Below are 23,172 nucleotides of genomic sequence, written 5' to 3'. Positions count from 1 at the left end.
ATATATGGTAGAAGCTACTAAAAAAAATTTGTAATTGCACTCTAATATTTTATGGAGATAGTAGTCTGATGGGAATGGAAGCTGAAATGAAGGAAAATGTCTCTTGATGTAATCCCATCTAATGAAGGAAGCATCATTTTTAAAAGCAAAATGGGGGAAGACCTCTGGAATTTTTAACTAGAAGAGCTGGAGGCAGGGTGTGATGGAGGCTCCAGAGGTCCAACTTGCAAGTTGCTTTGCTTCACATTTCAGTGGGACACACGTGGTTGAAAAGAGTCTCCTTGGGGACTTCACTGTAACTGCAGCTGAGTAAAGGACACTGAGGAGCCAGAGAGAACAACCAGAGAGTAAGGGGAAGGGCAGGCTGCCAGACACATCTTGGGCAATCTCTTGAGAGCCGGAAAGGCTGCAAAGCGGCAGATTATGTTATAGAAAAGGGAAGAGAAGAGACATGTTTTAGGTCACAGATTACTATGTTTTAAGGCCAGGGTTGTACGGGGGTAGTCATGCAGGTAATGCAGGTAAGAGCATAACAGAGCCACCTAGGGAGGGCAGCTTGTTTAGATGTCCCTATATAGGTTTGTGTTTAGCATTGTAAAGCTAGGGAATAAAGGACCTTGTGATTCCCTCACCAAGTCCATGGCTTCTCTCACCAAGTCTAAGATGTTTCTCAAACTGAAGGCATCAAAGAAGGGTGAATCTGTTCTGTGTGACAGTATATTCATTCTAATGTCTGATTTCCAACCTCTTCCACCACAGTCCAAGCTGTGGTCTGTGATCTCAGGAGGCTCTGTGGGCCACATCTTAAGAGGCTCTCAAAGCCATTCTCAGTGTGCTTCAGCTAAAAACAGACCTAAATGCATCACATTTAAAAAATACGTCACTTGTTTGTGAGGATTTGAAAACCTGTCTGTGTCACAAAGACACAGTAATATAATCTTTGCCTCATTAATGCTAATTCTAACTCACAACTCTGAAAAAAACCCCCCAAAAATGCAAGAACTGGTAGTTTTTGATAATAACAAGAACTGCTATCCCCTTCCAGTGAGGCTATAGTGCAATATCTGTAGATATAATGACTTGCAGACCTTTTAACCTTTTTAATGAACTAGATAGAGATGCTTTAACATTTCCCCCCACCAATGCAAAACACATCTGTATTGACACCCTTCCACACATAGGTCACCTTTAATAGATTAGAGAAAGCTCTGTCCCTTTCACCCATATTGAATTAATTTCAAATTGTTGATGGGAGCATGCCTTACACTAAGTCTGGCCTATCACCAATCTAATGTTTTGAAAAACATGTTGATTTTTTTAATCCTTTGTAGTTTAACTTCAGCTGGGAAACAGAGCAAAACAGATGACAATACCACATTTAGCAAATAAACATTAAAATAAGAACAGGTGATTCATCACACAAACATAAATCAAGCTAACAGAGAAGAAAAGAGAAAAAAAAATCAGGTAATGAGGTAGAGCCTAGGCTAACTCAGGCATGGTTTGCCCTTTTGGTTACATATCAGAGCTACTCAGATGGTTTCCTGTCTTTTCTTGCAAACCAACAGAGGGTTGAAGTGGTAAAGGGAGAGTGCTGGGATAAAATTTTGTGCTATTCCTAGAACCATCTGCTTTTTCTTCTTCATTTTTTTTTCTGCTCTTCATTTTGTGGAATTCAGCTGTTCTTTGTTGCACAGAAATAAAAGTTCAGTTGTGAAAATATTCATGAACAAAGCTGTAAAAATTGCCTGTAATTTTCTCCATTTTCAGCCATCTGGTTTTCATTGCTTTGATTCTCTCTTCACTACTCCATACATGTTTACCAAAACTTTTCAACACGCATTGACCAAATTATTGAGCAGTTATAATTAATAACAGTGTTACAACATTCTCTTTCACTCGTTTGAGTGAGCTTGTTGGCTCACCATGAGGTGCTCATGCTGTTGCTCTTATAAACAAGAGCAATTATATCTGATTAGATGATGACTGCCTCTGTAATTCAGGCTGTGGAGGCTGAGGAAAAGACACATTTTGGATGTGAGTAATTTTGTTGCTGAAAACAGCCAAGCTAACATTGAAACAGGGTTCTTCTATTTTTTTTTTTTTTTTTTTTTTTTGTAGTTTAGAATACTAACATAGCAATTAGCAAAACTGAGTGATCTCTTTTGGTTTTTTTTTCACTTACAAAAGAAACTTCTCTAGACACTGAACAGCTATTCTGAGTCTACTTCTGGAATACTGTGATCTGCTCAATTATTGCTATGTAATTCTTCAAGTGGTACAGTTTGACTGACACAAATTAAGTAACTGAATGACTGAATTAAAATTGTCATAGTCTTCATTCCTCTCTTTCCTGGAGAAAGCATGCTGGCTCTCCTAGTACATCCTTCTTCTAGAAATATTAAACTAAGTTAATGACAATAAATTTTACTCTGTAGCTATTGTGCTGGAAGTCAGTTATTAGCTCCCGACTTAGCAATCAGCTCTGCAGTGTTTCCCATTTTTTTAATTCAGTTCAAAATGGTAAATTTTTTTGCACTGCTTTCCAGGAGAAGAGGGTCTGGACTCTTTTTCTGCTATTGTTCTTGAAGCAATAAGCAAAAAAATCTCAACAAAATCTGAAACCCCAGGAGACTCAGTTGGGATTTGAATACGGAGGAAATCTTCCAATTTTTTTTTCTGTGCAGCTTTTCCTGATTCTTAATCTTTCTTCTGTAAGAATTGTAAGTATGGGATTTTTCTGACTCCATACAGCTGTGAGTATCTGAAGACAGATTTCTGTGGTTTAGTTTTTGTCTCTCTTCCATGTACTCAGAATAGTAATGTGCTAAGATATTAAGCCAGAATTCCAAAGAAAACTTCAAAGCATTCTCAGCTGCTGTACACGCACCATCATCTCTCAGTGTTTTCATAAATGTGAAGTATATTGCCAGTATATTCTACCTTTTACCATATTCTGTTCCAAGACAGACCAGGGCAATTACAGATTGAAAAGGATGACACTATAGGTTAATTTCAAGTATTAAGTGAGTAAGGAAGTTTTCTAATCTATACACATCTATTTTCAGTAAGGACCAAAATGAACAGTAACCCAGTTACTGTGCAGATCCTTTTAGAATCATTCTTCTAAAGTGTCCAAAAGTAAAAAAGATCAAAACCAGAATGAAATTACTCTTCATCTACTCCTTCTACAGTATCTTTCTTGAGGTCCATGCTTTCTGACCCTCCAGAAAGGCTGATGAGATTCTGTAGTTCAGTGGTTTTGTCTATATATAGTAAAACAGCTAAAACAATTGTTTACATCTTACATGACTAGCTCTTTGAGAGGCTATAGAGTAGCCTTACATGTAACCAAAAATGCCTGTAGCAGAAGCAGTATTAAGCTTTGAAGTTCTAACATTTAAATGTTCTCCCTCTACAGCTAAGCAAGATCTTTAACTGTACTAGATTTTAGACATAATCATTACATTCTAAGCATGCTGGGCTGCTTAGGTTCAAGAAGTGTCACTGGAATAATTTCTCTAAATATATAAGGAGAGAATGTTTATTCTCTTGGGCAAGGCTACTCAGCTTTTTCTTCATGCTGTGGACAGTATTTCCTTGCCTACCTAGACATTCATCACCATTTCAGTTGCCTTTTCAGTGGAATGCCTCCTCTACCCACAACAACTGCATACTCCAGCAGTCACTTGTACAAGAATATTTTAGGAAAGTGGTTTTTATAATTTTAGCTTCTGTTAATGCACTTAAGCAGCTGGAAAACAGAGCCAACACTACGAGACCAGCCAGTTCTCTCTATAAGTCATCAGCAAGAGCTCTGGGAAGTATCAATGGTTCACAGATTTTGGAAACTCCTGTAGGAGAGGTCTAAGTTCACAGCCACAGTGTATTATAATTTTTGGACTTGTCAGTGGGTAGAAATGCCTTCATCAGCATACCTAAGGACATGATTTTAGCCTAAATTTTCATCATACTCCTGGATTACAATTTCTTGAATTAGAATTCTGAAGTATTTTATGATTTAAACAAGGAGAAAATCTTCATTTAAATAAATAATCCTTTATTATTCCTTTAAAAAAAGTGTTAGAGTAAATAATGATTATAAAGCAAAAGTTTTTATACTTTCTCTCATTAATATACCCATTAATATACCATTGTATTTAACACAGTGACATTGCTAGGTGTAGCACTTCAGAAACATGAAGGAAATAAGGTAATTATCCCATCACAGCCTGCCTGGAGACACATCAACTTGCTTTGTTGCCTCTCTTTCCATTAGCCATGCTGCCTGCAGTCTGCAGGCCTACATGCTCTGACCAGAGGAACAGTTTTGCAGAACATGTGCTGTTCTTCATCCTGGGCCTGCAGACAGGCAATTTCCTCCGGACTGAGGGGGCTTCAGAAGAGAAGTTGTATATACAGGGGAGAGAGTGATTTCCCCTCTTCTCCGTTGCAGCCCCAGGGGTGGATTAAAGCTGCTTAATCTTCCCCCTCTGCAGGAATCCCCTTTCACCTTTGCTTCACAAGCTGATTCCCACCTACAGAATAATCCTCTTGTAATTCATGGAGGGAAATGCATACCTATGGCTGCTTTAAAGCAGCTCCATTCTGGTAGCAAGGTTACCACAGCTATGGATAATCATGCAGATTAATTCCAGGAGTATTCATTCAATTACTCAGATTACTTTTGTATATAAAAGTCACATAAGTACTGGCCAATAGGAGTGTGTTTTGTTTTTCCTTAACTACAGAGTACTTATTTTTCATGTCAGAATTGGTGGTTGATCAATCTTCTACCATGTACTTGAAACAGCACTGATGCTTCTTCCTATGAATTACCACAAGAGTTCCACCTACAAATTAATTTTCAAACATTTATATAAAATTTCTGTGTTATTTCCAGCAATTAAGACAATTTAAATAAAGTTAGGGTTGCAGTATCATCATAAGCAATACTTGTAAAGCTTTGGTAAATAAATTTAAATCTATTTGTGTCTGCTTGTCACAAATTCAAAATCCTGATTACTAACCAAACTGTTATTTATGTCCTTATTGTTATTTCATGCTGGCCATCTTTGATTTTTCATGTGAACCTTCTCTGTGTATCTCAAATCTACTATTATTCATAACAACATACCTCTCTATAGCCTGTTGTCTTGTAAATCATACATACACCTATCAATAAATGTTCTAAGGTATGTCTACCACCTGGACAGTGCTGAGTGTTTTAAATAGTCCAAAGTTATACATCAATGTATTGAAAATCTGCTGCAGTGTCACAGTGGAGCAAATGCACCTGTGTACAGCTGGGAAACAAGACAATATGTATACAGTACATCTTATAGTCTTGACAGGCCCTATTTAAATAAACCATAAGAATGTCATAACAGCTATTTTCCGTTGTCGAGGGTGCAGATGTGAATCTCTGCAGAGAAAGATCTGCTGTTTTAGGGTCATGATTGTGGAAACTGCCTGAGGCCAGGGACAAGCAGGTTCTGCAAAACTTTTTCTGAGAGGAGAGGTTGGAGAGGTCTCAAAAATTCACAAAACTCTGAGTAAAGTTAAGCCAATCCATAAACTGTTTACTTGAAGGACAGGAAGAGGCAAACAGTCTGAAGTTTGCCCTTTGGTCTTACTGCTGCTTTGTACTTCCTGGTCAATATGATTGTGGCAGGAAGACAGTGTAAGTCCCTGTAGCCTAAGAAAACCATGCCTGAGGCAGTGTTTCTCCAGACTGAAAGGCAATACAGTTTGGGGTCACTTAAAATTATGCCTACCTTGGGGGGCAAGGGTCCAGGCTACAGGACTTCAGCAGCTGTGGAGGGCGACGGCTGCTAACACACAGTGTTTCGTCTGCAATTTCCCTAGTTTGCTTGTTCAGACAGGTCACCACAGCCTCCTGGACACCTGCACACAACAAATAATGGTCACAACCAGCTCTCCGTACCTGCAGGGGCAGCCCAGGTCAGGGGTGGGCCCAACAGGACCAGCAAGGCTGCAGAACGTGGTGACACCCAGCCTCAGGCTGGCAGCTCTGGGGCTGCAGCCCCAGCTGCACACTTGTCATTGCTTTCAGTCTCACTGAAAGGTTTCTCAGTGCTGCTGTGAAAAGTCCATGGATTCATTCACTGCTCACCTCCCTGGACAGAAAATTGCCCAGTGCTCTCATTTTTTTTCCTTGAGGCATTTTATTTTTCAGGCCAAGCAGGCTAAGGTGTGAAGATGGCCATAGCTTTCATGTGGTATACTTTAACCAACAGTATGACTTGCAAAAACAAAGTAAAATGTGGTCAGACAATTCAGCTCTTCTCAGTTTACTCTTCTGCATCCATGGGCCTGTACCCCAACTAAAGATGCAAACCTGCAGAGTATATCTGAGAGCTGGGAAAGAATGGGATAGAGAGACCTGGGAAAGAACAGCAGCTATTGGGACTAAGAGGAACTGGAAGATTTGGTTATTATAGTTTAACTCAGAAATTCCTTGTTACAGCCAAAATCCCTGTGTAGCCTATGGCATACCAGTTACTCTCACTTTTTCTGTGATTAGGGGCATCACAGGCTTTTTGGTTCACAAGGTTAGAAAGCTAGAACAACAGGGACTGCAACATTACATGCCACAGGGAAGAGGAATGGATGAGAAAGGATATATTTTCCCATGGATAAAAGGGGTCTGAGAGCATCTGAGGATAATAATTGGCCTGAACTTCCTGAGAATCTAATCCACAGTGGTTCAAATACAATTAAAGTATGATTTTTACATTAATTCCTGAGACCTGAGTTAAGAAAATATTAGCTGAACTCCCAGCAATTACATTACAGTTTCAAAATCACCATTTTTCCAAAACATCTAATGGATTTTTTAAGATGCTAATGTGAAGGGAAAGAAACCCAAACCAAAACAAAGTGCTGTAAGACCTTAAAGACCTCCAAAAACTATCACAGAGTTAACAATATATTCTGGTGTTTCTAATGCCAGATCACGTGTCATTAGGCAAAAAATTATTTCATATCCTTCAAGAGGATCAAAGTGCTATATAGCTGATCACAGTCCTTGTATTCCTGACATTATTCACAAATTCATTCTCCTTAATCTCTGTATAGGCTGGGGCCCCCATTTTTTTGGCTGTTATGTGTGTGAGCCTATTAGGCCACGGCCATGACACAAGACTATGCAGTGTGTCTCCCGTATCCAAAAACAAGAAAGAAAATTTGACAGTTTTGGACATGTATACCAACATCAAAATTACTAAAGTCCCTGGAGTCAGCCAGTCCTGTTGGCAATTTCCTTCTTTACAAGGTGGCCCCACATTTTCAATTTTACTCAATCATCTCAGTCATCTCTCAAAAGACTTTAAACAATATTGTAAAAAGGTAGCCTAGTAAAAAGACAGAACTAATGACATTGATTTATATCTAGGAAAAGAAACTTACAAAACTTATATATATGGGAACAAGATGTTCACTGCCCTGTTCATTATTTTTCTAGCTCACTCATTTTTCTGTTGAGCTTGTAATCATATTGTATGCAGCAAGCACAGGTATGTGCTTTTACTCCAGAATGGAATGCTCCTGGCTGAAGAACAGAGGTGATTCTTTACCTAATGGGAAATGGCACTGTGTTCAAACTACTGGTCTCTATTTTGCATGGAACATCTGTTTAGGCCTGATATCAAGACCAATTTGATGAAGCCAGGAAAGAAGCGCTGCTAATCCAGAGGTATGGAAACCATGAAAGTATTTTTCCAGACTCTGTGGAAAGAAACCACAGATTCCTGCCACATGCTGGTTGACATGTTTCTGTTTGCTAGGCATACAGCTCACTCACCTTCTGTATGTCTTCTCATATAAAATTTTGTAAACTGAATGTCCTTCCACAGCTTCAGTTTTTCCTTTCTGAAGAGTGTCATCAATGAGCTCCTGAACAATTGTTATCAATTCAACATTTTCCACTGTCTGTTTCAATGTTGAATACTGAAAAGTGATGACTATGAGGTCTTGAATTCAACCTTTTCTCCATTTGTCATGCTGATGGTTTTTGTGTTATATAATTCATATAGCTAAGCTCTGATACTACTGTTCTTCAGTTTTCAGTATCCAACCAGCCCTAAACTTCACAGTAAATTCATTCCTCATGCTTATTTCTCTCACCTAAGTCATCTTGATTGCAATTCCAGTAATTCTTATCCATACTACAGGCATTCTAGTCTGTCTATTAAAATTTCTTTTTATCTTTGACAGATCCAGTAATCTTGCCTGAGAGTGTAGATATCAAAGAAAAAGGTTCCTGTCTGAATATGGTTGCTAGAATGTTTATTGACAATTTTTGGCTTTAATAGCTTGTGCCAGAAAAAAAACCAAACAAACCAAACAAAAAAACTCCTGAAACAAACCAAAAAATCCCTAAAAAACAAAGAAATTAATAAAAACAAACAAAAAAAAAAAAGGAGAGAGAGAAACAAAATCTGGCTTGCTCCATAGAAAAAAATGCGATCAGAATTACTTTCTTCAGCTTCCTCTTGAATTTCACTATAGTGTGTCTCAGCATAATGACAACAACTGTCCCTCTATTTTTGATAGGTCAATGTGCAAATGCTTATAACCTTTAAATTAGGATGGCTAATTGAACATTTAGAAAATATAAAAACTTTTGATCATAAATCAGAAGTTCCACAGCACAGAGATAATTTAAAAAGGTGTATGAATTTCAGGGAGTTCATTTGCCAAGTGATTGAATTCAAAATATTATTTATTGCACAATATGATTAGAACAAAAGCTGTCTGCTTTAAAATTGCTTTCTTTTGAAAAAAAAAAAAAGAAATCAGTTCTTGATAGGAAATCACAGTATAAAAATGAAGAATGGTGGGATCTAGGCAGTCTAAGTTCACTTTCAAAACACCATCAAATGAGAATTTCTATGTTTATATCTACCAGGATAGAATAATTGTTACATGATATTTGATGACAGCTCTGGGAAATGAAGCCACCAGCAGCAGACTATATGACTAAATAATTCCTTCTGGTTGCTGCTTCTGGGAGGTGAAAGGTTACTTCTGCATCTATCCAGTTTCTTCTCCCAGGACTCTAAAACCAATAAAATTAGTTTGACCAGTCTTGCACCTATAGCTACAAAAATATCTGACTTAGCATCGGCTAATCTGGAAAGTTTGGAGTTGATGTCAGACAAAAAGAAATCTTAGTTAAAACTTTTTGCTGACAATTGAAAGAGATTAACTTTATAAAGAAAAATGTCTCCTACAAATCAGTTCTGTGAGTTACATTTGAAAAACACTAGCATGAGCTCTATATTCTAAGAAATTACTTCATTTCAAGAGGATATTTCTAGGAACTGTTGAGGTTTTGGTAGTCACAGTAAAAGTGTGATTAATTGTTACTGCACACCAGTAACACCAACACATGACATATACTCTTGCAACATCAGTGTTTCTCAGCACTTAGCATATGCTAGTGTCTCTTTTTTTTTTTTTTTTTTTTTTTTTGTGTGTGTAGGAAAGAAAGCAAAAGTTTCAGTGGTCTGACAGCTATGAACTGCTCTAAATATTGACTACCATTAGCAAGCCAAAAACAAGCACAGAAAACCTTTGCACTATTTTCTACTAATTGTGGTTTTCAAGACTATAACTGATTATCTGTGAATCTGTACATATTATTAACTCATAAAATGCTGAGTTGTTTTCAGTTCTACAGTATATATTTTGCATTTTTCTATAGTAATCCTTTCTTAAATCACCTGAAAGTTGTAAAGTAAAAAGACAAGAGCAGGAAAAATCTAGGTTTAATTAAAAAAATACTGGACTGGACATATTTCTCAGAACTAGTTAGATAAAATGATGAGGAAAAAAAGGATATTGGAAATGTGTGTTAATGGTCTATAGCATGTGCAACCTGAGAATTTGATTTACTTTGACAAACTACAATTTCCAAGCCTGCTTGTTTCAGACATAATTAGTGCCATTTTGACAGAAGTTTTTTTGCACTGGGGTTGGAGCTGGTGTCCCTCATTGATAAGAGATAGGGAATGGCTGAGCCTTTAAAATATCACTTATTTATTTCATCTACTATGGGAGGACAATTTACTTCCACATGCTTTTGCTTGCACAGATCAAACCAAGAGATAAGAACTAAAAATGATATGTGATTGTTAGCATCTACCACCAGACCCTTTAACATTTAGCTTTTTTTGGTGATCGCCTTTGGGTGATCAGCTGATAAAGGAAACAGAAACATGTGATAAACTGAGCACTCTTTAGTGACAGTCTGAGAACAGATCTGGAAGTCCTGGGTTAAAATATGTTGTGCACATAGGATTTTTTGCATTTCTTATTTTGCATTTTCAAATATGTTTGGACTTAACAATCTTAAAATTTTATTTCCTTCCTAAATGATTCTCACTAGCCATAGCAAAGCAGCATGTCTATAGGTATTAAGTGCCAAGCACACACTTGAAGAAGGAAAGCAAATCCAGCAGAGAAACATTTTGCACCTACCTCCTCCGCAGGACTCTGAGCACTCTGTAAAGCCTTCATATTCCCAGTCATAGAGCTCATCAAACTCCTGCAAGCTGCCATACAGAAGCTGAGTCTCCTCTGGGGTGTATTCCGTTGCCTCCCCACTGCAGGGACCGCTGTAACAGGCTCTCTGAGACACAGGTTTGGGACCTTCACATTCATCGATGGGCAGATCAGCCACTGACTGAGAGAAAGAGAGGAGCACTTGGCATTTCACAAGCCGCATCTGGCTGCCTACTCCACAGGTGACACTGCAGGTGGACCAAGCCTCAGGAATAAACCTGTGAGAGGAAAAGAGCAAGGCAAGTTATGCCCACAAATTGCCAGGGAAGCAAAAGCAGGATTGCCCTATCCAGGTCAAAGTTTACTTAATGAAAAACAAGTACTTCATCTCATCATGCATTCATTAAAAACTACACACAGGAGGTTCTATTGACAGCTCAGTGGCAGGTCTCCTCTATATCCAAGAAGCAAGACAAACCCTTGTAATACCCACCCTGATCCTAAAACATCTCAGTGCAAGGCATCCAGCAATCTCCCAATGTGCCCAATGTACATGATGATCCCACTAGCTGCCTTTTTCAAGTATTCAACCTAGATAATATTTGTCTTAATTTTTTTATTTCACTAGTAAGTACAGAGCAGGCTGCTGTTTTGAGGTAAGTGCAAGACTACAAGGAAAACAATTTCAATTGTTTTTCTTGTGTCACTGGAACTGTTTTTAAGTCTTAATTTGAAGCTAGCATAATTTCTTAAGCTTATTTTTTGTTGTTTTATTTTTCTTTTAAAATTTATATACATAAAATTAAAAAAAAATTAAATAAATTAAATTTTTTTCCACAGGGCATTTACCTTTTTCTCATTAAAAAAAACCAAACCAAAACAAAAACAAAACCAAAAAAACCCCAAACAAACAAACAAACAAACAAAAAACCCAAATCCAACAGCATTTAATTTCTGTTGTGGATTTGTTTATCTGTTGCACTTGTCTTACTGATCAGTAACTCTTATATGCTCCAGATTTTTCCTTCTGGAAGTCCATAAATATTTTATAAAAACACTTTGCAGCTTTTATTGTAATTGTCATTACAATAAAACACACTGAATTCCATCTCTCATTATTTTCCTCAAAAATTGAATAATTTCTCTGTCACTGCTTTTTCCATGTCAGTACTATAACTGGACTAGCATTTTACTCATAGCTATCAAGCCTAAGATTCACATCCAACTCTATACCACATGATTACTACTTTGTTGCAGAAATGTAACACACCTTGTTTTGCTAAGATCATGTTGAACTAAACTGACTCCTAAATCTATGCAGAAACAATAGTTTCAAGGCACTCCATAAGCTGCAATACCTGCGCTTTGATACCTGATGTCACTGGCACTGGAGCACTGAAGTTATGAATACAGGGTAATTTAGATAGCTTTATCCGACTGTTCTTGCCTTCTCCATTGGCCATTCTCCAAAACCTTCTGCCACAGGCAAGTTCTGAGGCAAGAGTTGTAGATATACTTTAAGGACTAGAACAAATGAATGAATAGTTGGATCTGGCACTGGTCCTCACTGAACCTCACAAGAACAATCCCTGTTGATAACACTCCCTCATTAACAGTAAGTGTTTGGAATCTGTCTGCTTCTGCAAACTCAGTGTTTGGGATGTATATTTCATGGAAACCTGGCTGTCACTGACAATATTCATCTTTCTTTGGTCTTTATTTTGATAGGCCACACCAGAGTTGGACAGCTTTGCCCAGGGCTGAAGGCAATATACCTGTCTGTTTCTACTATGGTCTGGGGCTCTAGCAAACTCATTTATTACCTTGGGAATCCCATGAACAGTTTTATTGGAATAAAAGGGATATTTAGTTTTGGGATCAGCATATTTGAAGATATTTTTACACTTTTCTCCCTTTCATTCTCTGCCTTTCTCTCTTTGACAAAAGGACTTTCCCTTCATGCTGAAGTTTAAAAAAATCCAAAACCTAAAAGGGAAGCTAGTGTTTTCCCAGAATGCATATATCAGGAAACCTGACTGGAACATCACAGTCTTTTGGAGCAGGGAGTGTGCATCTCTTTACCTACTTTTTGTGGGTCTTTATAAAATCTTGTTATAAACCTGACATCCGCTACTAGCACTATACATGGAAAGTAACAGAAAGGAAAGAAATTAGTTGCAAATATTATTGTAAAATTTGGAAATATTTATTATGCTGCTACAAAGACTACAAGAATTCTTTTAGGAGCAAAGCTTATGGGAAACGAATGGTGCAAAATTGTTCATTTTCCTCCTCATTAGACATTTTAACTTAAAATATCAGTTGTGTTTCCAAGATGATATCTTTCATTTTGAGAGGGTTTTACACTTCAGGTGGACCACTCTACGACTGCAGCCACTGAAATTCTATTTTCATGCAGAAAATCTCCTGTCAGAGATTAAGCAGTTTGCATCAGCCACTCTGACTTAGGTATTTTGACTAGTTGAAATGTACAGCTTAATCTGGTAAACTGAAAGGTAGAAATGCTAACCAGATTATGGGGAAAAAAAAAAAAAAGGTCCTGGTCTTTATCAGAAGCTGTCTTTCTTATATTTTTAAACACTGTAAATTGTTCTGTAACTTTGCTTTGTTGAAGAACTGCTGTACTCCTAACCAAAAGGGAGGATATTCTTCAAGGTATTAAAATTATTAATGTAGAAAAACAGAGATGCTTCAAATACTTTGAATATTTACACATGATGTGCCTCATACATACAAACATGGGAAAAATGTTTGTAAAAAAGAAAATTAAGAACATTACTGAAGAAGATGATACTTTTTGAAATGAAGCTTGATCTATAAATGCCAGGTATTATATTATTTCACCTAAGTAAGCAACTCATAATGAAAATAATATAATACCTGCAGGAAATTGGGGGTTAATTTAGCTATCTAGGCCAAATTTCTACATTTTAAGTGCTAACATTGGAAATGCAATTTAATTCTAATATGACTGCTAGCTGGTAAAGAGAAAATTAGCCGAATCAAAAGAGTTAAAAGCAGAAAAAAGAGGGGAAACTCATTAAACCCTGCAAAGAAATCTCCATATAGTAATAGTCATTAAAAATGGAACATTTATGTAATGCGTATGTATAACATAAATATACAATGTTTCTGAATTTTCCACCATGCTAACACCAGAAAATTATAAAGACTTTCAAATATCTTTGTGTTGTCATTAATGACAAATGTTGCCAAATAGTGAGCACAAACCACAAAAAGTATATGAATAAAAAGGAGACAGTTCATGGATTTGAAGTTATTTGTCCAGCATATAGCTCTTATTCCACTGCTCAGCATTAGGCATTTTTGTATGCTAACCTCTGAGCTACCTGGAAAATGGAAGTCGTGGAATAGATATACTGAGAAGTAGTTTTTTAGAAAATGGGAAATGATTGAGGTGTTTCAGTTGTCATTCCATACAGTTTAATTAAATCCCAATGTAATAATCATCCCTCTAACAACAACCCTAATAAACAAGCCAAAGGCAATAACTCACTCCTTCAGCTAAGGACTGATGTATATTTCCCTCCATATAGAAACACATACGTAACCAGAGAAGTCAGAAGAGAATTCAGAAGACAATGTCAGTGCTCAGTGGTGGGAGACCTTTCACAGCAGCTCACAGTGGGTTCAGGGTGAGATCCACAGAGAGCTCTGCTGAGTGTTTCACAGATTTTCAAAACTCTTGATGTATGTAGCAACAGCCTCTTCTGTCTAGGACATGGTTTCCCACAATATGTTATGAAGAAAAACAAGTGCATACTTACTGGTGTGCTTTGAGTATGGAGAAAAGTAGCTAATTTTCTTCACTGCTACCTAATTACATATTGTTCTTAATTTTTATTGCTTAATTATTTTTTTGTTTGTTGCTTTTCCCCTCTTGATTTGTTTGTTTGTTTGCTTGTTTTAAAACACCATTGGTTAAATCCATGGGTTAGATAAAGTCTGAGGTTTTGAGACATGCACATACCAGTGGGACTGAATGTTCTAAGGTAGAGACATCCATTTATTAAGGTGTCTAAACTCAGATACTACTGGTGAAATGGAATGTTCAATGGTTTCTTTGAAGGCTTGCAAATTTTCTGTGATAGATCCAGAACCGAGCACAGACTTCCACATGCCTTGTCTTGACCTGAAATGCAAACCCTTCCTTTTCCTTCAGGAAACACCACCTTTTCACAGGTTTTAAGGCCTTGGTAACACCACAGCACTGGATAGCTGCTGGTGTCATTATTCAGAGACATGAAACAGTGGTCATTACCACTTATCAATAAAACATCAGGCTCCATCTCTAAGAGTATTAAAACTGGAGGCAGCTGCACAGGTCCAATTCCAATCAGAGTGATTCCATTATGTTCCTCTATAGTTTCTTTTAAGTTGCTTGAACATGATTTTTCATTCAGCTTTGTCTCTTTATTGGTTGGAGCTTTTCATTCACTGCCTTTCTCCACAGGGAATGATAACAGTTTCTGTCCTGTATTGTTGTTACACATAAATCTTAAGTAATTGTGACTGTGTGTAGTGGGTCCTTGAATGAGTAGATAGCAATCCTTAGCTAATGTGTGCTTTGATGACCTTCCTTTTGACCAGCCATATATATCATATCTTAATAAGAATATTCTTCTTTTTCACTATCTACTAATCTGGACAAACAATGGCTCAGTAGATAAAGCTATATTATGTCCTCACTATCTTTTATTTTTGTTGGCAATCCAACAATCAGGACATGCTCAATTTTTACAGTACAGCTGTAATAGGAAGCTTTAAACTTACTTCACTTACTAACCTGTGAACCCATGTATAAAGAACATGATGAAAACTGTTCAACAAGGAAAATCAAATTAAAACAGCTTATGTGTCTAGAAGCATAAATACCTACTGAAAAGTAAGAAAGTATTGGGTATGTCTGCGACACTGGTCTCTCGGTCCTTATTCAATTCCCTGTGGGCTTTGTCACCCCTGCTAATGCACGTCAGGAATTTCCCTTTGTTTTTTACTGAACTGGCCCCGTCATTAGGATGGTGCCATCTGGCATCCAGATATTATTGTTTGTCCACTCCCTCATCAATCTGCCAGCCCGCCCCCCACCTCTTTTTTGTATGGCTAGCACCAGGGTTGTTTATGGCAGTATGTAAAAAGCTGGACATGGTGTTAACATATAAAAGCATTTTTCAAAAGTTAGAAATCTTTTAAGAAAACCTCCACTACTCATAAAGCTAATCTCATCATACATAGAAAACCCCATTCTTTTTTAATCATGAGTGCTATTCTTTCTGGCTGTCACAATGCGCTGGTGTAGTGAAATCTAGAGGAAGAGGTCACACAGAAAGATACAGTGGCTCCTTCCTCAGATAATATTTCTAATGTCTGGTGAATGGTCACTTCAGGGATGGACAGCAATAGGAGAACAACATGTACCTCAACACAGGACAGCAAGGCCTTCTCACCTTAAACATTTGTGCTGAGAAAGATTACAGTACTTTGTTACCAACACGGAATATTTCATAATAGTTCTGCCAGCAATTAATTTTTAATTTATCCCATTTAGGGGTGCAGTAGGTCAGACAACACAAACATAACTATTCCCTCTAGACTTGAAGTGGCTGAATTGGTTGTGATTAATTCTTTGAGGAGCAGAACCAATAAAGAAATATTTAGCATGGATTTACATTTGAACGCTCAGTGCCCAAGTGGATACTTTGTTATCTTTTAAGGACTGAACTCCTTTAAAACCTTTCCTTCAACTGGGGAATTCTACTGAGTCTTTTATTTCAGGGACACGTACAGAAAGCTTCCACTGAATTTCCTGAAGAATATCAACCAAGTTTGACAGAGGAGTAAAATTCTCTATGATAATTTTATACCTCTGTCAGAATCACTTAATAGTAATACATTCAGACATTACTGAGAGGAGAGGAAAGCAACTGACAGACAGACATATACAGACAAAATTCAACTGTAAGACTTGTTTGCATTAGAAATTCCTGAAGATATAAATTATGGAAGGCATTATACACAGATGGAATAAAATTGCAGCATCTGGTGCTCTGGCAGCACATATCAGAGAATGATCACAAATTACAGGTAGAAGGATAATATGTGAGAAATATTGTAGCTTTATAAATCATAGCATGCAATTTCATAATAAAAATAATATTAAATAGAAAGTTACAAAAATCAGAAGATGGCAATACAGAGATTCAGAAATGTGAGAAATAAATTCATAGAAGAAATATGCTGAAAATTTTGGGGTTTAGCTTTTAAATTTCTAATCAAATATAAACTTTGAGAAAGAGAATAGAATTGCTTATAGCTGAAGTTTATTTCTTTGCCTGAAGAAGGATAAGGGAGAAATGATCACAGTGGTCAGGGAAGAGTGGTCTACTGGCTACAAAGAATGGCCCTGTCTGTAGAGGAGAAAGGGGGCAGTCAGAGACTTGGTGGCATAAGAAAGCTTGGCAAGAGAGCCTCAGATGAAGTAGGGGAAACAAATGAATCCTTGCTGATGTCTGCCCAAGTGGAGTAATGAAATTGGTAATTACTGCACCAACCCAGAGTGAATAGGAAAGTCATATGATCAGCCATAATAAGATCATTCATGAGCCAAAATACGTGGATGGTAGCCTGGCCTCTGTAAGGGTGGTGGGCCATGGAGTATTACATTGTGTCTCTGCCCAGCTGCAGAAGCTCTGCCCAAAAGGTGCGCTGTCAGGGAATACACCATGCTCTTGGTGTGTTTGAAATCCCTACACCTGAATGAAATGATGCTATAAAGCTGGCCCCAAAGTTGATTGTTCCTTGTATTTGGGTGTGTTCCAAACGTTTTGTCTCATTTTTTATATTGTTACATACAGTTTTTCAATCTAATAATCTGGACCTAAAACGAATAACTGTTTAAATTCAGACATTAATGAAAAACAATGTTAATAGTGAGGCACTATTTTAGGTGGAAGTTCACCGCTCAAGATTCCTGAAAGAGAGTAGATATTTTAGAACAATATGGATGCTACAGATGGATGTTAGAGTTTACAAATGGGGATTGCATGGATGGTTCTTGCAGCACAAATTTTCTAAGTTTTTATTTGGTTTTCCTATCTCATGCCTTATCACCAAAAATCATTCTAAAGGAAACTCAAGGCATTTCTGAGCTTTGGGAAAGTTTGTGTGCAGACCCTGACTTCATGCCCTTTATTCTTCCTCTTAGTCAATAGATATAACAATCTGTTCTTGAACTTACATTAACTATGCTTCGCATCAGCCTAAAATAAAGGTTAGAAATACTCCTAGAGATCTGCCTTGTGGGGAGAAAACAAGTGTAGTAAATGTCACCTCACGGCAGACTGAATCTAGTCTGGACTGTGGTCCACTGTCCAGAATGGGAATAGTATAGTATCCCACTGGCATGACTGGAGCCTTGCAGCAGATGCAGCAGTCTCTGCAGAAAATGGCCTCCAATGCAGCAGAGCAGTGACATGAAGTGTGGAGGGGTCATAACTGCACTTGAAAACAATTTGAAATTCTTAAATTCCTCTCCCTTAGATCTCTCAAGGACTGTTTTAGTATCACAAGTAATATACCTGTAAGGTTTTCTAAAATATTTAATTAAAATATGCATCATGACAAACAACAGGTTATGCCTATACTCAACAAATACCTTGTTAATACTTAAAGCTACATATACCCATATGTGTATATGCACATACACACACACGCACACACATATATACCTATACTCCTTTTCTGCAGTGCAATCAACATTGTTCACAAAACTGATAAAAAAATTTCTTAGTGTAACAAATTACTCACATAACAGCATATCAGTATTGTTCCTATTTTACGTATGTTCCCAAAATTTATTTACAGGTTGATAAATGCACATTTAGCTAAGTAATTTAGTATAGCCATAAGAAAAAACATAAGAAAATGCATTTTACTAATGAAAAATTAGTATGTCCATGAATATAAAATTTTCTAGGCTTTGACTATGAATTAATCAACCTATGGAGTCTGTGGAACTCTGGAAGCAGTTAAAGATCTCATACTATATTTGATAGCTGCTACAAATATCTATAAAGACATATGAATGTATATTTGTCTGGGTATGTGTGTATAAATGCTTCTGTATACATATATTTGTCTATATGTATGTATATATACATATATTTGTCTATATGTATGTATATATACATATGGCAACTGGATTTTTTTTTTTGTTTGTTTTGGAGGACTTATTACATATGTCTCCAGCTCACTGGTTCTCCAGTTTCTAATCACTTCAATTAAGATTAATCATGCCAGAGCTGCAATTACATTGTATAAAAATGTTTTGTAATCTAATACATAGTTACAATTGTAATAAAAAATGCCATGTGCTCAGACACAAGGAATTGAATATTGATTGATGCTGTGTACAGAAGTTGCAATTATAGCATGGATTTATCACAGTTTCAGGCAAAAGCATCTAAGTTTTTGTACTGATAATAAAAATATAAGAATACTTATAATTTCTCAGTCTCATTGCTCTAGGCTTATGTGGTATGCATCCCAGGTAAAATTTATACTTTTTTTTGCTGTTATTATGCTTTTCCTCGGGGAAAAAGGCAAGAGGGAATCATCACTGGCTGCTTTGTTTTGCTTCTTGCTTCACAGGGGTACTGATAAAATAAATAAAGCTGCCAAGCTGTGAAGATACAGCAGTAATAGAGAACATATTAATACATAGGTGGATGCACTTTTATTATAATACTCTTTTAATGATCTTACATAAAATGTGTATATTTGATTAAATTAAATCTGCATTTACCTCTTTGCAGGTAAGTATGATACAGCCTTAACACCATGGATTTCCACAGGGTTGGGCTCATCCTTTACACTCTATCAGAAGCCAAATTCATTCAAGAGATTGTGCTAGTTCTGCACAAGTCCCAGATTCCCACATGGAAACACAGAATCACAGAGGGCTTTGGATTGGAAACGACCTTAGAGATTCTCTAGTTCCCACTCCCCGTGCTTTGGGCAGGGACACCCTCCACCTAGACCAGGTTGCTCAGAGCCCCATCCAACCTGGCCTTGAACACCTCCAGGGAGAGAGCAACTACATCTTCTCAGGATCACATAACAAGAACCTGTTGTAAGCAAATTTTTGAGACTTACGAGGGTTCTTCAGAAACGGCTGTTCCTTCCTCCAGCTCTTGAGCCTGCTTATACCATGGCAACTTTGCTTCCACAGGAAGTTTCTCTACGAAGCAAACACAAGCATGTGAAAACAGAAAGCATGCAGTAACACTGCCACCTTCCCTGTGCTCACCAAGCATGAATGTGATGTATGGGTGCCCTCACACACATGGGGCCAAGCAGAAGGAGGGGAAAGAGGAGAAAGAGAAATGAGAACACAGGGGAGAGAAACAAACTTTTTCATCACCTGGACTATATAGTTTGCAAGGTTGTATGGCCAGATATTTCACCATTGCAGGTAGAAGGGCTATAGTGCCTTAAAGCCAGACAGGCAAATTGAAATTGCCACCTTTCAGACTATACAACTGGACTGTAAAAGTACTTTGAAAAGTACTTTTTTGAAGGGAAACTTGCAAGTGTAACAGGCCTGCATCACACAAGGCAAAATGTGTAACATGCCTGTATCTACTTTTAATTTCAGAATGTCAGAAGACATGTTGGGCTTGGCTTTGGTGGATTACAAAAATAAAGAAAATCCTGCTTTGATGAGTGATACAACAAACAGGAAAACTATAGTTAAATGGCCGAGCTATGCTTTTCAACTCTGTTTATCATCAGTTTATCATCATCCTATGTGGATTTAAAAAAATGAACCTGATTCTTTTTCTCTCATTCCTGATGGAAAACAGTGGAGCTGCTTTTCTCCCTCTCCAGGATGTGCGCACAGGGTAATGAGCTTCTCTGCTCTGGGGAATGCAGGGCCCATGCTGCTTTGCAAGCCAAACTCCACTTTAATGCAGGTTCAGAGCAGAGTAGTTGAGCTGAAGGCAGCAGAGCTGGTTTAGCTCTACAGGGGTATAAAGCAAGAGAAAATCTGGCTCAGCTAAAGGTTGAGAAGGAGCTCTGCACTTCAACAGAACATTCTGGGCTAGGACCAGGGGAAAACTATATAAAGTGCAGTGAGACTCTGACTACTGAGGAGAACTAGAGCCAAACCTATTTGCTACTCACAAATCACCTAAGCCTTTTGGGCTTGTGTAAGGATGGACATGTACTAGCCAATGGGAGCAGGTTAATGTAATTCAGAATAGTCAGGATTTTTCTGTGGCTCTATTGTGCAGAACATTTCACACATGCACATGAAATTTTCCATCTTTCAGTTGTATTACAGAGGAAAAATGACCTACAATTTGACTGCACAGCTACTGCAACTTGAGTCATGAAAATATCCTTGGAGAAAGTTATTAACTGAGGAAAAGAGGGACAATAATTGAATTACTATTCCTCTATCTTTAAAACAGCTTTCCAAGCTCTTCATCTAACATATTAGTGCCATTTAAGGATGAATGCCATCACAGCTCTTAATAATTAATCTGTATTTTAACAATCATCCAGAACATGTAGGAAATATTTCTATGTTCTACAGTTTATGAGTTTTTGAAAGTTGTGTCTTATGTGAGTTTTTTGCTTAGATACAAGTGCTTGTTAAAAGCAAAATTCTTGTCTACATAGCCTGATTTGTGACTTTTTACATAATCTTCCTTTTTTAACAGGTGTAGTTAATTAGCATCTACACTGTGAAATTTGTTAGAGGATTAGAAATGTTGATGTTATACAGTATGCTTTGAGAGAAAAATGAACAAAAAGCACTTCTAACATAAGCTAAGGAGAAAATTTTATCTTTGGACATTAAAGTAATTTTTTTTTAACACTTCCAGTAAAAACACTTATATTACATAGAAAGTTATATCAGATGAATATACATTCTGTATAAAAACTGAAAATCACTATTTAATCTTGTGGTATCCTATTTTTTCCCATTATTGGTGCAACATAAAGTGCCTTAGGTCTTGAATAAACTAAAATGAAAGAAATTATATGAGTAATTTGCCTTATTTTTCTTTTTTTGCAGAGTGTGTTAAGAGAAGAGAGACTTGCACATTTTTTGCCTTGCTGCTTCTGTCAGCTAGAAAGACTGTTTTCTGCTTTGTGTTAATGTAGCTGTTGAAAAAAAACAGTCTAGGACTAAAACATTCAATAGATGAGAGGTTCATTGCCCCTTCTGCCCTAAATTTCTCATTGTAGTTTTGTGACATAAAAAGGACAAATTTCTAGCCTAAAAATAGAATTGGATGGCACCTCTGGACACCATCTAGTCCAACACTCTTCTGAAACCACTGCTCAGACTTCAGATATACAGATATTCAAACATTACACCTTGCATTATGATGGGAAAACTGTGAGAGTGTTCCAGAACAAAGACGTGGAGGGAAACTAAACCCAGTTACACCAAGCTTTGCACAGGACTTTTCATTCCATGTGAAAAAATTGAAGAAGGAAGTAGCTCCCTACATTCAGAAATTAAGTGTGTACGTGCCTCAAAGGGCAGCACAAGATCTTATGCAAGAGATGTCATGCTTTTGCAAGGGTGGGCTTCCAGAAAGGAGTAATTTACTATGTTCCCTGATGACTCCCATTTGAAGACATTTCATGACAGACAGAGGTAAGCAAAGCTTTCCTAGCTGGCCTTGCATCCTTCTAAGCAGAAGTCAGTTTTGGATGGTTTGCAACACAAGATCTCTTTTGTGTCTTGCTGCATTTAGCTCGGATGTAAACAGTGAAAATACAGCCAAGTTTACATTTATATTGCTTAACTTTAACTTTATTAACTACAAATTAACTATGAAAAGTCCAAAGCTTGTAAGACAAAAGAGGTCAGCACTCACTCCAAGCTACTGGCAGGCAGGCAGGAACAGACAGGTGCAAAATCATAACTCAGGTGCAGGTGGAAACAGTGATGCCAGCAGCAAAACAAAACGGCTGAACATGAAAGAGCTCTAAAAAATTTATGAGAAACATTCTGCCTCATTACCTTTGGGCTTGTAGCAAGGAGTGGGTACAACACATTCTTCTTTTACGTGTGGCTTTGTTTTAGTACTACAGCCTCCTGTATGCATCCCTCTGTGGTCAATGCAGAGGACCACACGGTATCTGAGTCCTTGTCCACAGGTCACAGTGCACTGGATTATAAAAACAAAACATGAAAGGAGAAAATGAAAAGGAGAAAAAAAGGTCACACATAGCAATCATAAATAAATAAGGGGAATATGCAACATAAGAGAGGCAAACATGATGCAGAAACATCCAAACTTGAAAATAAAATAATTGTAATATTTGGTAATTAGGGATAAGGTATAAAATTGATAGGAACTTTTGCCTTTTTTCTCAGAACATATACTTGATTTGAACATTTTGCCCCTGGACTTCTTTTGCAGTGCCACTTTCGCAATGTTGCCTGCTTGGCTTGTAGCCATCTGTCCCATACTGGATAAGCTCAGTAACACGTTGTCAGTTTAATTTGGAGCCACTCTGTTTTGCTTGGACAAAGTACTGGGGCTCATGTGTCAACAGGCATTACACTCAGCT

General features: G+C 37.4%; 1 protein-coding gene across 5 annotated transcripts in view; it reads right to left on the bottom strand.

The window, feature by feature from the left end:
* Positions 1 to 23,172, bottom strand: part of ADAMTSL1 (ADAMTS like 1) — a 174,854-nt gene that overhangs the window by 64,159 nt on the left and 87,523 nt on the right. For all 5 annotated transcript variants that reach the window (XM_064402840.1, XM_064402841.1, XM_064402843.1 and 2 more), the window contains 4 exons: positions 22,619 to 22,766; positions 19,726 to 19,810; positions 10,507 to 10,808; positions 5,778 to 5,907 (listed from right to left, as the gene is read on the bottom strand). In XM_064402840.1, the coding sequence (XP_064258910.1) occupies positions 5,778 to 5,907; positions 10,507 to 10,808; positions 19,726 to 19,810; positions 22,619 to 22,766 (665 nt within the window). The remainder of the gene's footprint in view (positions 1 to 5,777; positions 5,908 to 10,506; positions 10,809 to 19,725; positions 19,811 to 22,618; positions 22,767 to 23,172) is intronic.

The sequence above is a fragment of the Passer domesticus genome, chromosome Z (assembly GCF_036417665.1).
Source record: "Passer domesticus isolate bPasDom1 chromosome Z, bPasDom1.hap1, whole genome shotgun sequence".
Classification (NCBI taxonomy): domain Eukaryota; kingdom Metazoa; phylum Chordata; class Aves; order Passeriformes; family Passeridae; genus Passer; species Passer domesticus.
The sequence above is the reverse complement of the archived record's forward strand: the minus strand, read 5'-3'. Positions and strand labels throughout refer to the sequence as shown.